The sequence below is a fragment of the Panicum virgatum genome, chromosome 2N, assembly GCF_016808335.1.
Source record: "Panicum virgatum strain AP13 chromosome 2N, P.virgatum_v5, whole genome shotgun sequence".
Lineage (NCBI taxonomy): Eukaryota > Viridiplantae > Streptophyta > Magnoliopsida > Poales > Poaceae > Panicum > Panicum virgatum.
Window position 1 is genome coordinate 44,475,754 of NC_053146.1, and position 12,668 is coordinate 44,488,421.

The 12,668-nt window shown below is 44.2% G+C and overlaps 1 protein-coding gene and 1 non-coding gene across 2 annotated transcripts; both read right to left on the reverse strand.

Moving 5' to 3' along the window:
• Positions 1–5,480: 5,480 nt before the first annotated feature.
• LOC120662662 (NAC domain-containing protein 92-like) lies at positions 5,481–6,516 on the reverse strand. The gene is made up of 2 exons (XM_039941762.1): positions 5,980–6,516; positions 5,481–5,867 (listed from the first exon to the last, which is right to left on the reverse strand). Exons 1-2 carry the CDS (start codon positions 6,514–6,516, stop codon positions 5,481–5,483), a joined length of 924 nt encoding a protein of 307 aa, XP_039797696.1.
• A 1,925-nt stretch (positions 6,517–8,441) lies between these two features.
• TRNAI-AAU lies at positions 8,442–8,515 on the reverse strand. Its single transcript has one exon. It is a non-coding gene; the product is annotated as a tRNA-Ile (tRNA).
• Positions 8,516–12,668: the final 4,153 nt, after the last annotated feature.

The following is a 12,668-nucleotide window of genomic DNA, read 5'->3' on the forward strand; positions in this document are numbered from 1 at the left end:
TCTTCCGAACATTGGTTCGGGTCTTGATTCAAGTCAGTATAAATAAGAGAAACACTCTCCGGAGTGGTAGTATTCGCGGGCACCAATTCGTAATCACCGTCGAGTAGATTTACCGTTTCTATATGCATGCAGAAATGATATTGTTACAACATGATATAAACATATTTCTTTCCTTCACTATAAAGTTGTAGTCCGGTATAGCATGTGTTTGTTGTGGTGGTCTTAGTTAACTTTATTTTCTGGGCAATCGTTTATAGATTAGTTCTTAAATTCACTTTACTTCATAAAAGAGGTGTGTGGTTTGGTTTTCATTTTTATCATTAAAACATAGCATGCTTTCACTATTTCCTAACAACAAATTTACTCATGAGCTAGTGATGAAAAATTAAAGTAACACAGATCCCAAACTTTAACATCTATGGTATAAAATTCAGCATCTAACCATAAAGCAATTTACCATAACTATTCATGTAAGTAGATTACTCTAGTTGCTTCACCTTTTTGCACAGAACGTTTGACATGGTTTCTGGTGCTACAAATTTTATGGTAGACTCTACAAAGCATCTACTCAGTACTGAAAATTTTCCAGATTTTATATACTTATACATCAGAGGTGATAAAATGAACAAATTTAGCAAACTATTAAATAATATTAATTCTACAGAGAGTTATACTAGTGATATGGTTCTCAAATTTTTACCAGAACCTAGTCATGGACTAAACATGTTCCATAAAAATTATTAAGCTTCATATCAACAAGATAAATTAGTTATGCATTTAACTTATCATGAGTTAGCATAAATTTTTTAAGGTCCATTTGATCAGTACTGCATGTGAACTTTTTATTATAGTGAGAATATACTCTAACTAAGAACATGTCCAAAGATGAAGACCAAAACTAACAGATTTCTTCCAGAACAAAAATAGAAAATCTAAACATGATATCTCAAGCATGGATTATAAATGTAAGAATATTCAGTAAATGGTGCTCAAACTTTGCAGGCATGTTCATATGACTAAAAAAAAGTTTCAGAAATAAACCTAGATTTTTCTAATTACAGAAACTATATATACCAAATAAAGCCTAGTTATCAAGCATTAACTCAAATATATAGTTAGACTGATCTAAAATTTCTCAAACTTTCGCAACAGTAAGTATTTAGTAACATGCATACACAGAAAAAGTTTCATACGCAGATCACTAACAGTTCTACCAGAATTAATACATGAGCAATACTAGTAGATTTAGGAATCTTGATCATTTGAGCAAGCAAACGATTTCAAACAGAGCTCATATTTTTACCAGGTTCTTATAATAGTACTAAGTTCAACCTATCCAAAAATCAAGCATAGTTACTGAACCAAACTCCTAGAACAGTTATGTGCCATTTAAACTAGTCTTTTTCTTAGATTAAAATAAAAGCAAAAAATTAACATGTGACTGTAACAAAAGTTGTAGTTCTTGTTCTAAGGATTCCAGAACATTTTAGTTTGCATTTTTATGATTTTTATACGATTTTCTAGGAATTTTCAAATTTTGCTGTTTTGAGGTTCATGTACATTTTGCAGTTTGACCCCTGGAAGTTTTGGTTCTTTTAACTTGGGATCCCTGGCAGAAATACAGAACAGGGGAAGGTAAAGGCGGCCGGATTCCGGCGAGTTTCCTTGCCGGCGGCGAGGGGAAACAGGGGGAAAAGAGAGAGGGGGTCAGGGCGGACCTTAGGGTGGTCTCGGATGGGTCGGGGGTGGCCGGGAGGTGGGTCACCGGCGATGTACAGGGGCGGCGGCCATGGGAGCTCGGCTCCGGCGAACTTCGGTGAGGTAGGGAAGGGGTGGGTGGGCTTGGGAGCACCAGCGTTCCGAGAGGAATCCATTCAGGGGCTCGGTTTGAGCCGAGGAAGGGTGGATGGGGGTTGTCCACGGAGCTCCGGCGGAGGCTGGCCATGGAGGCGTTGTACTGGGTGGACAGGGCTCGGGCGCGCGGAAGGAACTCGAGTTCTGCCTTTTATAGGCCCAGGGGGGAGGGCGAGTCTGGGCTGGGCGAACTGGGGGCTAGCTGCCCGGGGAGGGGCGGCCAGAGGTGACCGGCGTCCTGCCGTGACGGGCTTGCGCAGGCGCGTGGCGAGCTCGGGTGCTACCAGTGAAGGCCGGGTTCAAGCAAACCAGGGGCGCGGGAGCGGTTTGGAGCTGGGGCGCGACGCGTGGGTGGCCAGGTGGCCGGCGCCGGCGTACGGACGCCGTCGTAGGCGCGGTGCAGGAAGGAGCAGAGGTACGAGATGAAGGCAGGGCAATTTCGTAAATAAATTGAAGTTCCAAAATCAGTTCTGTAATTTCAAATTTTCTCCCTCTTCTTGGCCTGAAATGAAAAAATGTTGAATACCACTTTTGCTCAGTTTTTCGAGATCTACAACTTTTGTGTTATGCCTTTTTCATTAGAGCAATGGTTTGAGAGTTATTTAATTATTTTAAAAACTGCCATTTAAAGTACTTATCATTTCATGTGAATTTTAGCACTTTTACTCCTAGGCTTCAACTAGGTTTTTGTTTAACATGACATGGTGAATATGTAGATTCATTTTCCTATGCATAAATGCATTGGTTTGAAAGTTATTTTTAACTTCCTTATTACTAGAAATTGAACTCTTGTTGATTTAATTTGTTTGAATTAGTAGCTCTTCACAAATCAAAGAATGGTTCCAATAATCATTTCATGTGATGGTTTTCCAGTTTGAATTTGATTTGCATAGAAAGTTTATAAATCATTATGAAAGGTGTATTTTATTGCCTTATTACCACACATGGCAAGTCAAGCTTAAAAGGGTACCAATTATTATTTTTCAAACACATTGCACTCAAACACATGCACTCATACATTTACACATAAGTTTGCAAAAACTAGATATAGGATTTCTTATTTAAGTTTTCTTAGCTCATTCGTGTGTGAAGTTATGCTAATTTCCTGGCTTTGGTTAAACTGACACCAGAGGTGACCTGCCCCTGAAATTCTTTTCCCGCCAAGTCAAAATTTGAAATTCCAGATCTGTTTCCGCTGTATTAAACCATTCAAATTTCTGTTTCCCGCCAATTTATTCTAATCTATTTTCTGCTATATTTAATTATTTAAATTTTTGTTTCCTGCCAATTTTCACCTGTAAAGCTATTGCGCGATTCGATTCAGCTTTTCAAAATTCTATTTCCGCTTTATTTAAATTTCTATTTCCCGCCAATTTTCACATGTCAAGCTAGTGCGCTATTGAGGATTTTGTATGATCGATGATGAATATATTTCTTAAACATTACTAATCATAAATTCAACATAAAATCATATAAAAGTATCATTACATGCATCATTAGAGTACAACCATCATGGAAGTGCGTAGAGTACAGACATCATTTGCGTTGAGTAACGCTACTAGTGCCGGCCCGAAGTTCCTGATTCTCCCAATGATGGAGGCTTGCATATTTTGGGTCGGTTGATAATTCATGCTCAGGGTGAACAAATTCTCCATTTATATTGACCACTTCATGCAAAATGAAGCGACATAAATCGTTGACTATAAAAAGAAGTTGTTGCCGCCTTAGAAGAGCATATGCCGCCTCAGATATTCTACTGTTGGGTAGTTGTGGAAAAAAAAAGAAGTTCAATGCTAAAAGTGATCGATAACATGGTAAAGGGGTTTGCATGTGTGCTATTTTGCACGGACCACTTAGCTAGTTTCGAGATACTTTTTTGCAAAAAAAATGTGTACGTGTAGGAACCCCCAGGTTATAGATCAAATGTTTTGAGGCCAATTCACTAAACTGATGTATCTCCTAAAATATCAAGTTTGCTGAATGAATTGTATGCATGTGATTTATTCAATAACACATATATAATACGATCATCTATATTTAGTTGCTTCCATGGTCTTCTCCTCTCACGTTGCCACCTCGCCGGAGACATAAAGTGCTAAATCGAGAGCGAAGGTGATGCGTGGGTCATTCCTTTTTGTGAAAGAAATATGGTTGCCGCGTTGTCCAAAACCACTTACTATACAAAAGCAGCCAAGGATGAAATTTACACCGGCATATAGATTGGGACGGATTATACTTGGTTTTGAAGTTGAGGTGCTAGAGTATTAAATTCAATAATTGGAGGCCAAGAGATTTTTTTTTTGTTTCGTATACTGGCATTGCAAGCTAAATACATATACAGTGGTAAGTTCCATACCTCTGAAGAATAAAAAGACGTGCTCCCTCATCTACATTGTAGGTCGTTTAGATTTGTCCCAAATCAAACTTGTCTAATTTTGACATATAAAAATGTATTAACATCTACACAGTATCAAATAAAAGCACTACGAAGATATATTTCATAGTCTATATAGTGAAACAGTTTGGTATTGTTGGCATCTGTATATATTTCTATAAATTTAGTTAAAGATAAAGATTTGACTTAGCACAAATAAAGCTAAAACAACTTAGTATAACAGAAATACATGACAATGGTCGTCCATGAAATCCATTAACATACGGCTGAACCCTGCCACATATGGCAGCCGTCACTACGGGAGCCGTCTAGTTTGCCGTGTGCCAAAAGCATACGGCAAATGCCGAAAAACGGCCTTTGCCGTGTGTAACGCGAGGCGTGGCGGCGACCACGCCGGGAGGGGTCTGTCCGCGCGCCAGAGGCATTCCGAGCTGCCGTCCCCGCACCGGATCTGGGCAGCGGTCGGGCCGGCGGTGGCATCGGAGAGGAAGGATTGGTGGCGGCGTGGGCAGAGAGGAGGAAGAGAGAGGGGAGCGGCTGTGGGGTGAGAGATGGGGGCGGCGGGAGTGGAGTGCGTGTGAGGGGGTAGGGTTAGGGAGAGGGTGTGTTGGGCCGGGCCAGATGGGGTGTTCGGGCGAGGGGGAATTTTGTTTGCGTGTGTTGTATAGGACACACGGTAAATACATTGTTTGCCGTGTGCCCTGATCTGTAACACACGGCAAAAGTTTTGCCGTGTGTTTTTTGATAGGCACACGGCAAACAATGTGTTTGCCGTGTGCTCGAAATGCTGCACACGGCAAACAAGAAGGCACACGGTAAACACATATTTTCCGGTAGTGCGTTCACAATACATATACATAATCATATCAAACTAAGCGTATAAACATATATACTACTACTATGTTGTACACAAACGTATTACACTAGGTAGTAGACCCAATGCGTCTGAAGAAGCAGACATGTTGACGTAAATACGTATTATGTACATATGCATGGTCGACAACAGATCAACATTCAACAACGATTAACTCGGCAGCATACCGTACGTTGAACTAGGTTCACAACTTCACAACAACATGCCACTCGTCAATCATTACTACTACGTGGTTGACATGTGGGACCTGTGAGCCCATGTGTCTTCTTGCGCAACAACTTAGTATAACAGATATACATGACAATGTTCGTGCATGGACAGAAGGACTTGCATTTTGAGTATGGCATCAGGATTCGATCAGAAGTCCTGAAGGAAGGGAAGGCCTTCGTAGTCGAGCAGCTGTGGCAGCAGATCATCAATGGAGCCTGAGCACAGCTCGTCGTAGCAGTTCTCTGCTGCTGATGCCGCCGCCGCCGATGCATAGTCCGACACCGAGTAGTTCATCAGCAACTCCTCATGGTTCAGCTGCAGCACACTCTGACATGCACTCTCGTGCTGATGATCGGCCGGCGCGACTGCGAGAGCACCGGGGAAGTGGTTCGTCGCCGCCGGTGTCTCGCCGCCGTTGCAACTGTCGATTGACGGCCTCAGATGAGGAGGAGGGCGAAGAACTGTCTCCTCCTCCAGCAGGCTCGTTTCGCCGGGTGGCTTCCTCATGAACATCCTGCAAATCACCCACTCACTCTGCCAAACCAAAAAACAATCACACAGGCAACCAGAATTTATCATAATAGATCGAGCCAGAATATACGTAGAATGGATGGTCAAATGGACAAGTAGTTGTGCAAAAAATTACTTGCGTTCCTGCTGCAAGCAGAGGGGACGTGTAGCATCCATGGCCTTGCACCAGCCGGTACTCGTGCATCACCCAGTTAGTCTTCTCCCCGGTGGGCGCGCGGCCCCTGTAGAACACGAGCGTCTTCCTCATCCCCAGCGGTTCGCCGTGGCCGCTGCCGATGCCGATGCCGCCGCCGCCGCCGCCGTGCTGGCGTAGCACCACCTTGTCCTTCCCCGTGGACTTCCAGTACCCGGCCCGCGTGGCCCGGTTGGTCCTGAGGCCGGACGGGAACTTGACGCTCCTCCTGCAGAAGAAGTAGCCGCCGCCGCCGCCTCCTCCGGCCGGCAGCAGGTCCCACGGCTCGGCCCTGTAGAGGTCGACCTCGCGGACCGCGGCGGGGGCGAAGCCGGCGTCGGCCGCCTTCGGTGCTAGGTAGTGCGTGAGCAGCTCCTCGTCTGTCGGCCGGAACCGGAAGCCCGGCGGCAGCCGGCCGTCACCGCCTCCCGTCCTGAAACGCACGGACATTGTCACACATGCAGGATGCAGCATGCTCATCGTCAGGCACCGAACGTGCCCGTACATGGCATCAATCGATCGATGGATCGATCACAAACATGCATGCCAACTGCCCAACTCACATGCGATCGATGCGCTTGCTGAAGCAAACCAGAGAAGGAAGCGTGCCTTCGTGTGTGTGGCCGTGCCTGCGAGGATTCAACGAGGAGATCAGGAGAAGCTAGCTAGGCGGCTGGCCGGCCCGGCAGAGTCGTTGCCGGTGGATGGACGCGTGAGACCGGTTGGCTAGGGAAGAGGAAGCGATCGAGGCACTACTTTATAGTGGCGGCCTGGCGGGCAGGGGAATATGGAGGCAACAGCAAGCAGTTTCGTAGTAGCTTGCTTGCTTGTTGCCTAGGTGGTCGGCGGCCTTCACGTACCTCGCAAACTGAATAATTATCGTCGCAATCCCTTTGGGCCCCGCAGGAGAAGAATGTACATATCCGTTTTCTGTAGGCGTTTTCAGATAGAAAAATTTTGATTTTCACCCTCAACCTAGCATAATTGTTTGATATTCAATCTTTAATTATATATAAATCGAATAGCAGAGACTATCCAACGGTCAAAACGAGACAGATTTAATAGTTTCAAATATATATGTAGTTTTATATTTTTTAAAAAAATCTTCTTAGATCTAATTCATATTAATCAGAAAAATATGAAACTATTTTTTCTTAAAATGCAACCTATCCATCTATTGCTTCTCTATTTGAAGCTTATTATTTCAATAACAATAGGTATAACTATAAGCATGAAAAAATTGAATCCGAATAACTGATAAGTAAAGTGCCACATTATATTTTTATACCTATAATGTATTTTCTAATCTAAAATAAATTATTTGTAAAGTTTTTAGTATAAATTTGAATATTGTAATTTTCACAAAATGAAAAAACCCATCCAAGGGGACAAATATACCTAATTCCAATAGTTGGATGGCCTCACTATCCAGTTTTGCAGTAAAAATTGAAAATCAATTTTTTTTCTAATAGTTCGAGGATGTAAAGTGGACTTTCCATTTTAGATAGTACTCCCTCTTCTCTTTCAATGGATCTATTTTTCAAAACTGAATTTTTCTACTTGTATAGTTTCATTTGAGTCCCCTTCTCGAAAGCACATGGAGAATCATTTCAATTCCTGTGCAGATTAATTCCTAGAAGAAAGATTGGTGCGTGCATCTGGTAACGCTATTGCCAAATCAGCAATTTTGCTGATGTGTCATAGTCTTTAATACCTATGACACTAGCACTGAGACTGACAGTAAAAACAAGTAAGATGATAGTGGGATTCTTCTCCTTAGTTTTTGTGCCTAGATGAAATAATAGATATATCAGCTGGTGCTGATTTGTTGTCAGAGAAAAGTACTACTGACTTGTGGCTGATGCTGATTTGGTACGAGAAAAAAAACACTGTTGGTTGGCTGACAAGCCAGCTGAACAGAGCAATTAAAATAGAATGAAGGGAGTAATGCATATTCTATGCGTGACTTGCGTTCGAGTAAATGTATCCTTTCATTGTTGTCTTTCCCACGTCGATTATTACGTACTTACGCCGCATGCACGTCGGTATTATACGGGTGCTAATCTTCCTAGGGCTTTGGATGTTACTTCTGGCGGCTCAGCATTAAACCAAGAAGATATGCTTTGCCTTGATGGTTGATTTGTTGTGGTATAGCGGCTACAGACTGTGTTCTTGTCTATCTCCGTTTGAAATTGAAATGAAATTGTGGTGACACGCAAAATCTGAAGAAGCCAGCCAGGGCCGCGCTCTCCAGATTTTCGCTGCTTGAAAGGCCCATGAAAACGAGCAAAGGGACTGAGTGGGTCGTAAAGCCCTAGGCTGCCCAAGTATGCATGGGCCCTGGAATGAAGGCCCGTGGGTCGTAAAAGAAAACAAAGAATAATAAAGAAAAAGTAAAAAATTTGTGGCCCATGCAGGTCTCGAACCTGCGACCTTCGCGTTATTAGCACGACGCTCTAACCAACTGAGCTAATAGGCCTTTTTACTGTCGACGTGTTGTCCATTCTCATACTCTGTACCGTCGCCTGTCTCAAATTCATCCTCCAGCTACATCCTACAGAATCAATGGCCGTTGTGCCAAATAGGGGCTTTTTATATACTGGTAATAGATTTCCCTGGGAAATGAGATCAGTCAAATGAAAAAAGAAGATGATGTACTTTTTTTTTTGAAACAGAACCAATCCTGCTTATATAGAAAGCATATAGTGTTTACAATCATCCACGAGCTGGGGTTACCAGCTTAACCAAAACAGTACAGGAAACAAAGACCAAACAGAACAGCACCCTAAATCAACCAAAACAGAGAAAACTTAGAAGGAGCAGACGTCTGTTGCCGAATTCTGCTCTCTGGTCTTGGTGAAATCCTCCGTCCACTGCTTGAGCACATCGCAATACTTGTTAATACGCTCCCTGCCCTCCACCTGCAATAACACTCCCCAGTTCTGCAGTTTGTAAATGATAGAGAAAAGGACATCAGTTGGCTGCGAAGGGAATTTCTTTTCTAATCTCATTTTGTCGCGGGATAACCAAAAGGACCACCAGATGATGGCAAAGGAAAACAGTTTTATGTCATAATTGGAACACCCCAACAGGATCCAATCTGAGAACACCTCCCCTAAGCTACTCGGAACTCTATCCCACCCCAAGGCTTCTTTGAAGCACGCCCAAACAAAAGATGCTAGCACACACTGAAAAAAAAATGTGATCAACCGCTTCAGGTTTATTGCATATCTTTTTAAGTACCACCCCACTTTGTAGTCTGTTGTGTAAAGCTTGCCAAACAAAGACTCTAAGTTTTAGTGGCATCTTGTTTTTCCAAACCTTCTTAGCTTGTCTGTCAATCACTCCTCCAAAAGTAATGAATCTGTACATCGATTTCGTCGAGTAGTGGCCTTTCTTTTCCAACTTCCAGATCACATGGTCTGGAGCATTTGTTAATTTGGCTCCATTTAATTCTAGCAGAAGTTCATCCCATTGCAGAGTCTCTGCCTTTCCAAAGGTGCGTCTGAAGATGATGTACTTGATCCAAGAGTTAAATGTGAAAAGTGAAAAACATATATCATGACGAAATTAGATAGCAGGTAACCCAACGTTGTTCAACGGAAAGCACAAGGGAAAGCCGGAAAGGGAAAACAAAGCAACTTCCTCGTCTCAGCTGGAACGGTAATCTGTGTGTTTCTACCACTTCTCCCACCGATTGCACTCCGAATCACTCTCACACATTCCAACCCAAATGGCATCTTCAACCGCTCTAGCATGAGAGGAGGAGGCAAACGCGTAGCCTCGGATGACTTGCCGGCTCCCTCTCTCCATCTCCAGACTTGCAGTTCTCCGATCCAAGAGCTGCCGCAGGCAAGTCATCCTTGGCTACGCGATGCGCAGTTGCGCGCGCGCGTACACACAGAGAGCTAGCTGCTAGCCTCCTCCCCACATGCAAGAGCTAATCAAAAGATGGCGAACGCGATTGTCGTTGCGCAAAGGAGCTTCAGGTTCAGGTTTCTTCAGAGCGTGCTGGGAAGACGATGGCTGGTGGCTTGGTGCGGAAGCGCGTGCCTCTGTCTGCAGCTCTGCTTCTTATAGGGGGCGTGCGAGCCTTCCGGCCGGCGGCATCAACTGGCGGTGCATGTGACATGAACATGCCATGGCCTCGGGGTTAATAGGATTGGACGCGGGACGTGGGGAGCAGGGGGCAAACACGTGTGACGGAACCACCAAATTAAAACTCTAATTAATCGTAATGGTCGTCATTTGAACACATCGGGTGCATTAGCTTAATGATTTAATTTGGCGATCCTTTCTCAACCCACGGCCCGATCGAAACAACACCGGTAGTCCCAAGCGAAGGTGGACGCAGATGGTACAAGCACGACACATTACTTAAAATACAAGAGCGAACAAGACATGAAACATTAAATTTTACAAACCGAATTCAAATACATAAATAATTTACAAACCTAACTTTACAATAGATACGACTGAAGTTCAAATATAAAAGATCCTACCACTACTCTAGCTTTCACCAGTTCTATCTATCAAGACCGGTCAGACCGGTTCTCCCAACCGGTCGGACCGGTCGGCCCTACCTGCCGACACCGCCGGTTAGACCGATCCCACGGACCGGTCAGACCGGTCTGCGCAAAACAGAAATGCTACACACTCAGCCCCAAGTGTACAACTCGACCAAGCCCTAGCCTAGGGGTCTCTCTCCACCACTTCCCACCCCTCTGCATCTCTGCGGATGAATTTAACGCAGCAGGATCAGAAATCGACGTCCGGGTGTCCTGAAATAATAATTGTGGCAACAAACCCTGAGTATACTAATACTCAGTAAGACTTACCCGACCAGTGGGTATAACTTAGCCCACATATCTAGACATGCAAAGCTTTATGGCTGGTGGTTAGTTTGCATAAAAAGCTTCTAAAATAAGTCCTTATTTTTCCACTTTTAGCTCCAAATTTAATATACCAGAATCATTAACTAGTATTTGCACCTGCTAAGCAAATCATGACAAACATGGGAAATAATTCAGGATAGTCATTTCCAAACATCACTTAAGATTTCATATAACATTACTACGATGCGGTGCTGCGATCATGGTGCTCATATCCGAGAGCGACTGACGGCGAATCGATCCGTTTTAACCTTGCAAGGTGGACCTAACCAACACGGCACGCAAAAGCCCCGTCGGACCACACGCACCAACATTTCCCCTCCTCACCTCGAACTACAGGAACCAGCCCAACGACATATGGTCAGCCGAGCTCAACGTGAGACCACCCAAAATAAACATATGCATCTCAATTCTCCGCGACTACTCGACTCGCCCCAGGAGTTGGGTGCGGGTTCCTGTACTTTCGAAGCAAAGTAGTACTCGGCTTACCGGTTTCGACTACCTCCTACTCCCGGTATGCGGTTAGTACTGTTCAAACTCAATCACAGGGCCAGACAACGAACGGTACTTAACCGACACAGACGGGGCTAACTTTTCCCCGCCCGGTCTCCAAATTCTTTTCCTTTCTTACCTAATTCAATATTCCATATATTCAAAATAACTAAATACCCTAAATCTAATGAGTGACCCGAATTCACTCGTCTTCTACCGAGTTCTATTAAGCATAGCATTTCTATCGTCCTCTACATACTAGTACAACTCGAGGGAACCTAGGGATCATGCAACTAAGGTTCCAAAAAATTCCTAAACCTAATGCACAAGTAATAGTAACATAAATATAGGAGTCATAGTTTGAAATAAAAGGATGTGCACCGGGGCTTGCCTTGCGTCTGCTGCTCAGTACTCAGGTGAGATGGGCCTTGGGCCGACTCCCCACGATCCTCCTGCTGTGGGGCTTGCCCCTGCAGCTCCTGTGGCTCCGCAACCACCTCGTATACGACCTCCTCTGCCGCGGCTGCTATACGTATGCATAATGATATGAGAATGCATGCATGGGTTGCAATCTTAAAATAGCCAATGACTAGATGCAACCGCAAGTAATTTACACAAAAATTGCATTCCCTGGCCCAAAACATTCCCCAAAAATCTGGAGTATCCGGACGAATACCCGGAGTATCTGGACCCCCAAGTCTGGAGTTTCCGGGCCTATACCCGGAGTTTCGCCCGGAGTATCCCAAACCCGGAGTATCCGGGCTTATACCCGGAGTTTCGCCCAGAGTGTTCAAAACCCGGAGTATCCGGGCTTATACCAGGAGTCTCCGGGCTTGACAGCATTTTCGCCCCAAAAACTGAAATCTTGATTTTGACAAAACCAACCCACCAAAATCAAAACCCTTTTAGATCCAAGTTGAGGGATGCATATAGAGTTGATTGACCAACAGAAATCACTTAAAACCTCCTAGAAACATAGATCGGGGCGGCACAAGTTGATTACCTAGAATGAGCTTTTCTTGGATGAAAAACTTGAAATCTCAAGCCACCCCGAGGAGGAGCACATGGGGGAAAGGGTTCTCCACGCCGATTGAAGCTTCTTTAGCCTTGGAATCAAGTTGAAAGGGAGGATTTGCACTCTAGGGCACTAGAGAGAGAGGGAGCTCAAGAGGGAGAGGGAGAGAGTGCACGTGAGGGGAGAGGGAGAGTGAGCTGTGAGGGAGAGAGAGAAAGGGTGAGATCCCTGTT

Bases quoted from the DNA above. Each gene is read 5' to 3' on its own strand.
- LOC120662662 (XM_039941762.1), bottom strand. From the start codon at position 6,516: ATGAGCATGCTGCATCCTGCATGTGTGACAATGTCCGTGCGTTTCAGG. The intron at 5,868-5,979 runs GTAATTTTTTGC...TTGGTTTGGCAG, and splicing joins TGCTTGCAGCAGGAACGCAA to AGTGAGTGGGTGATTTGCAG.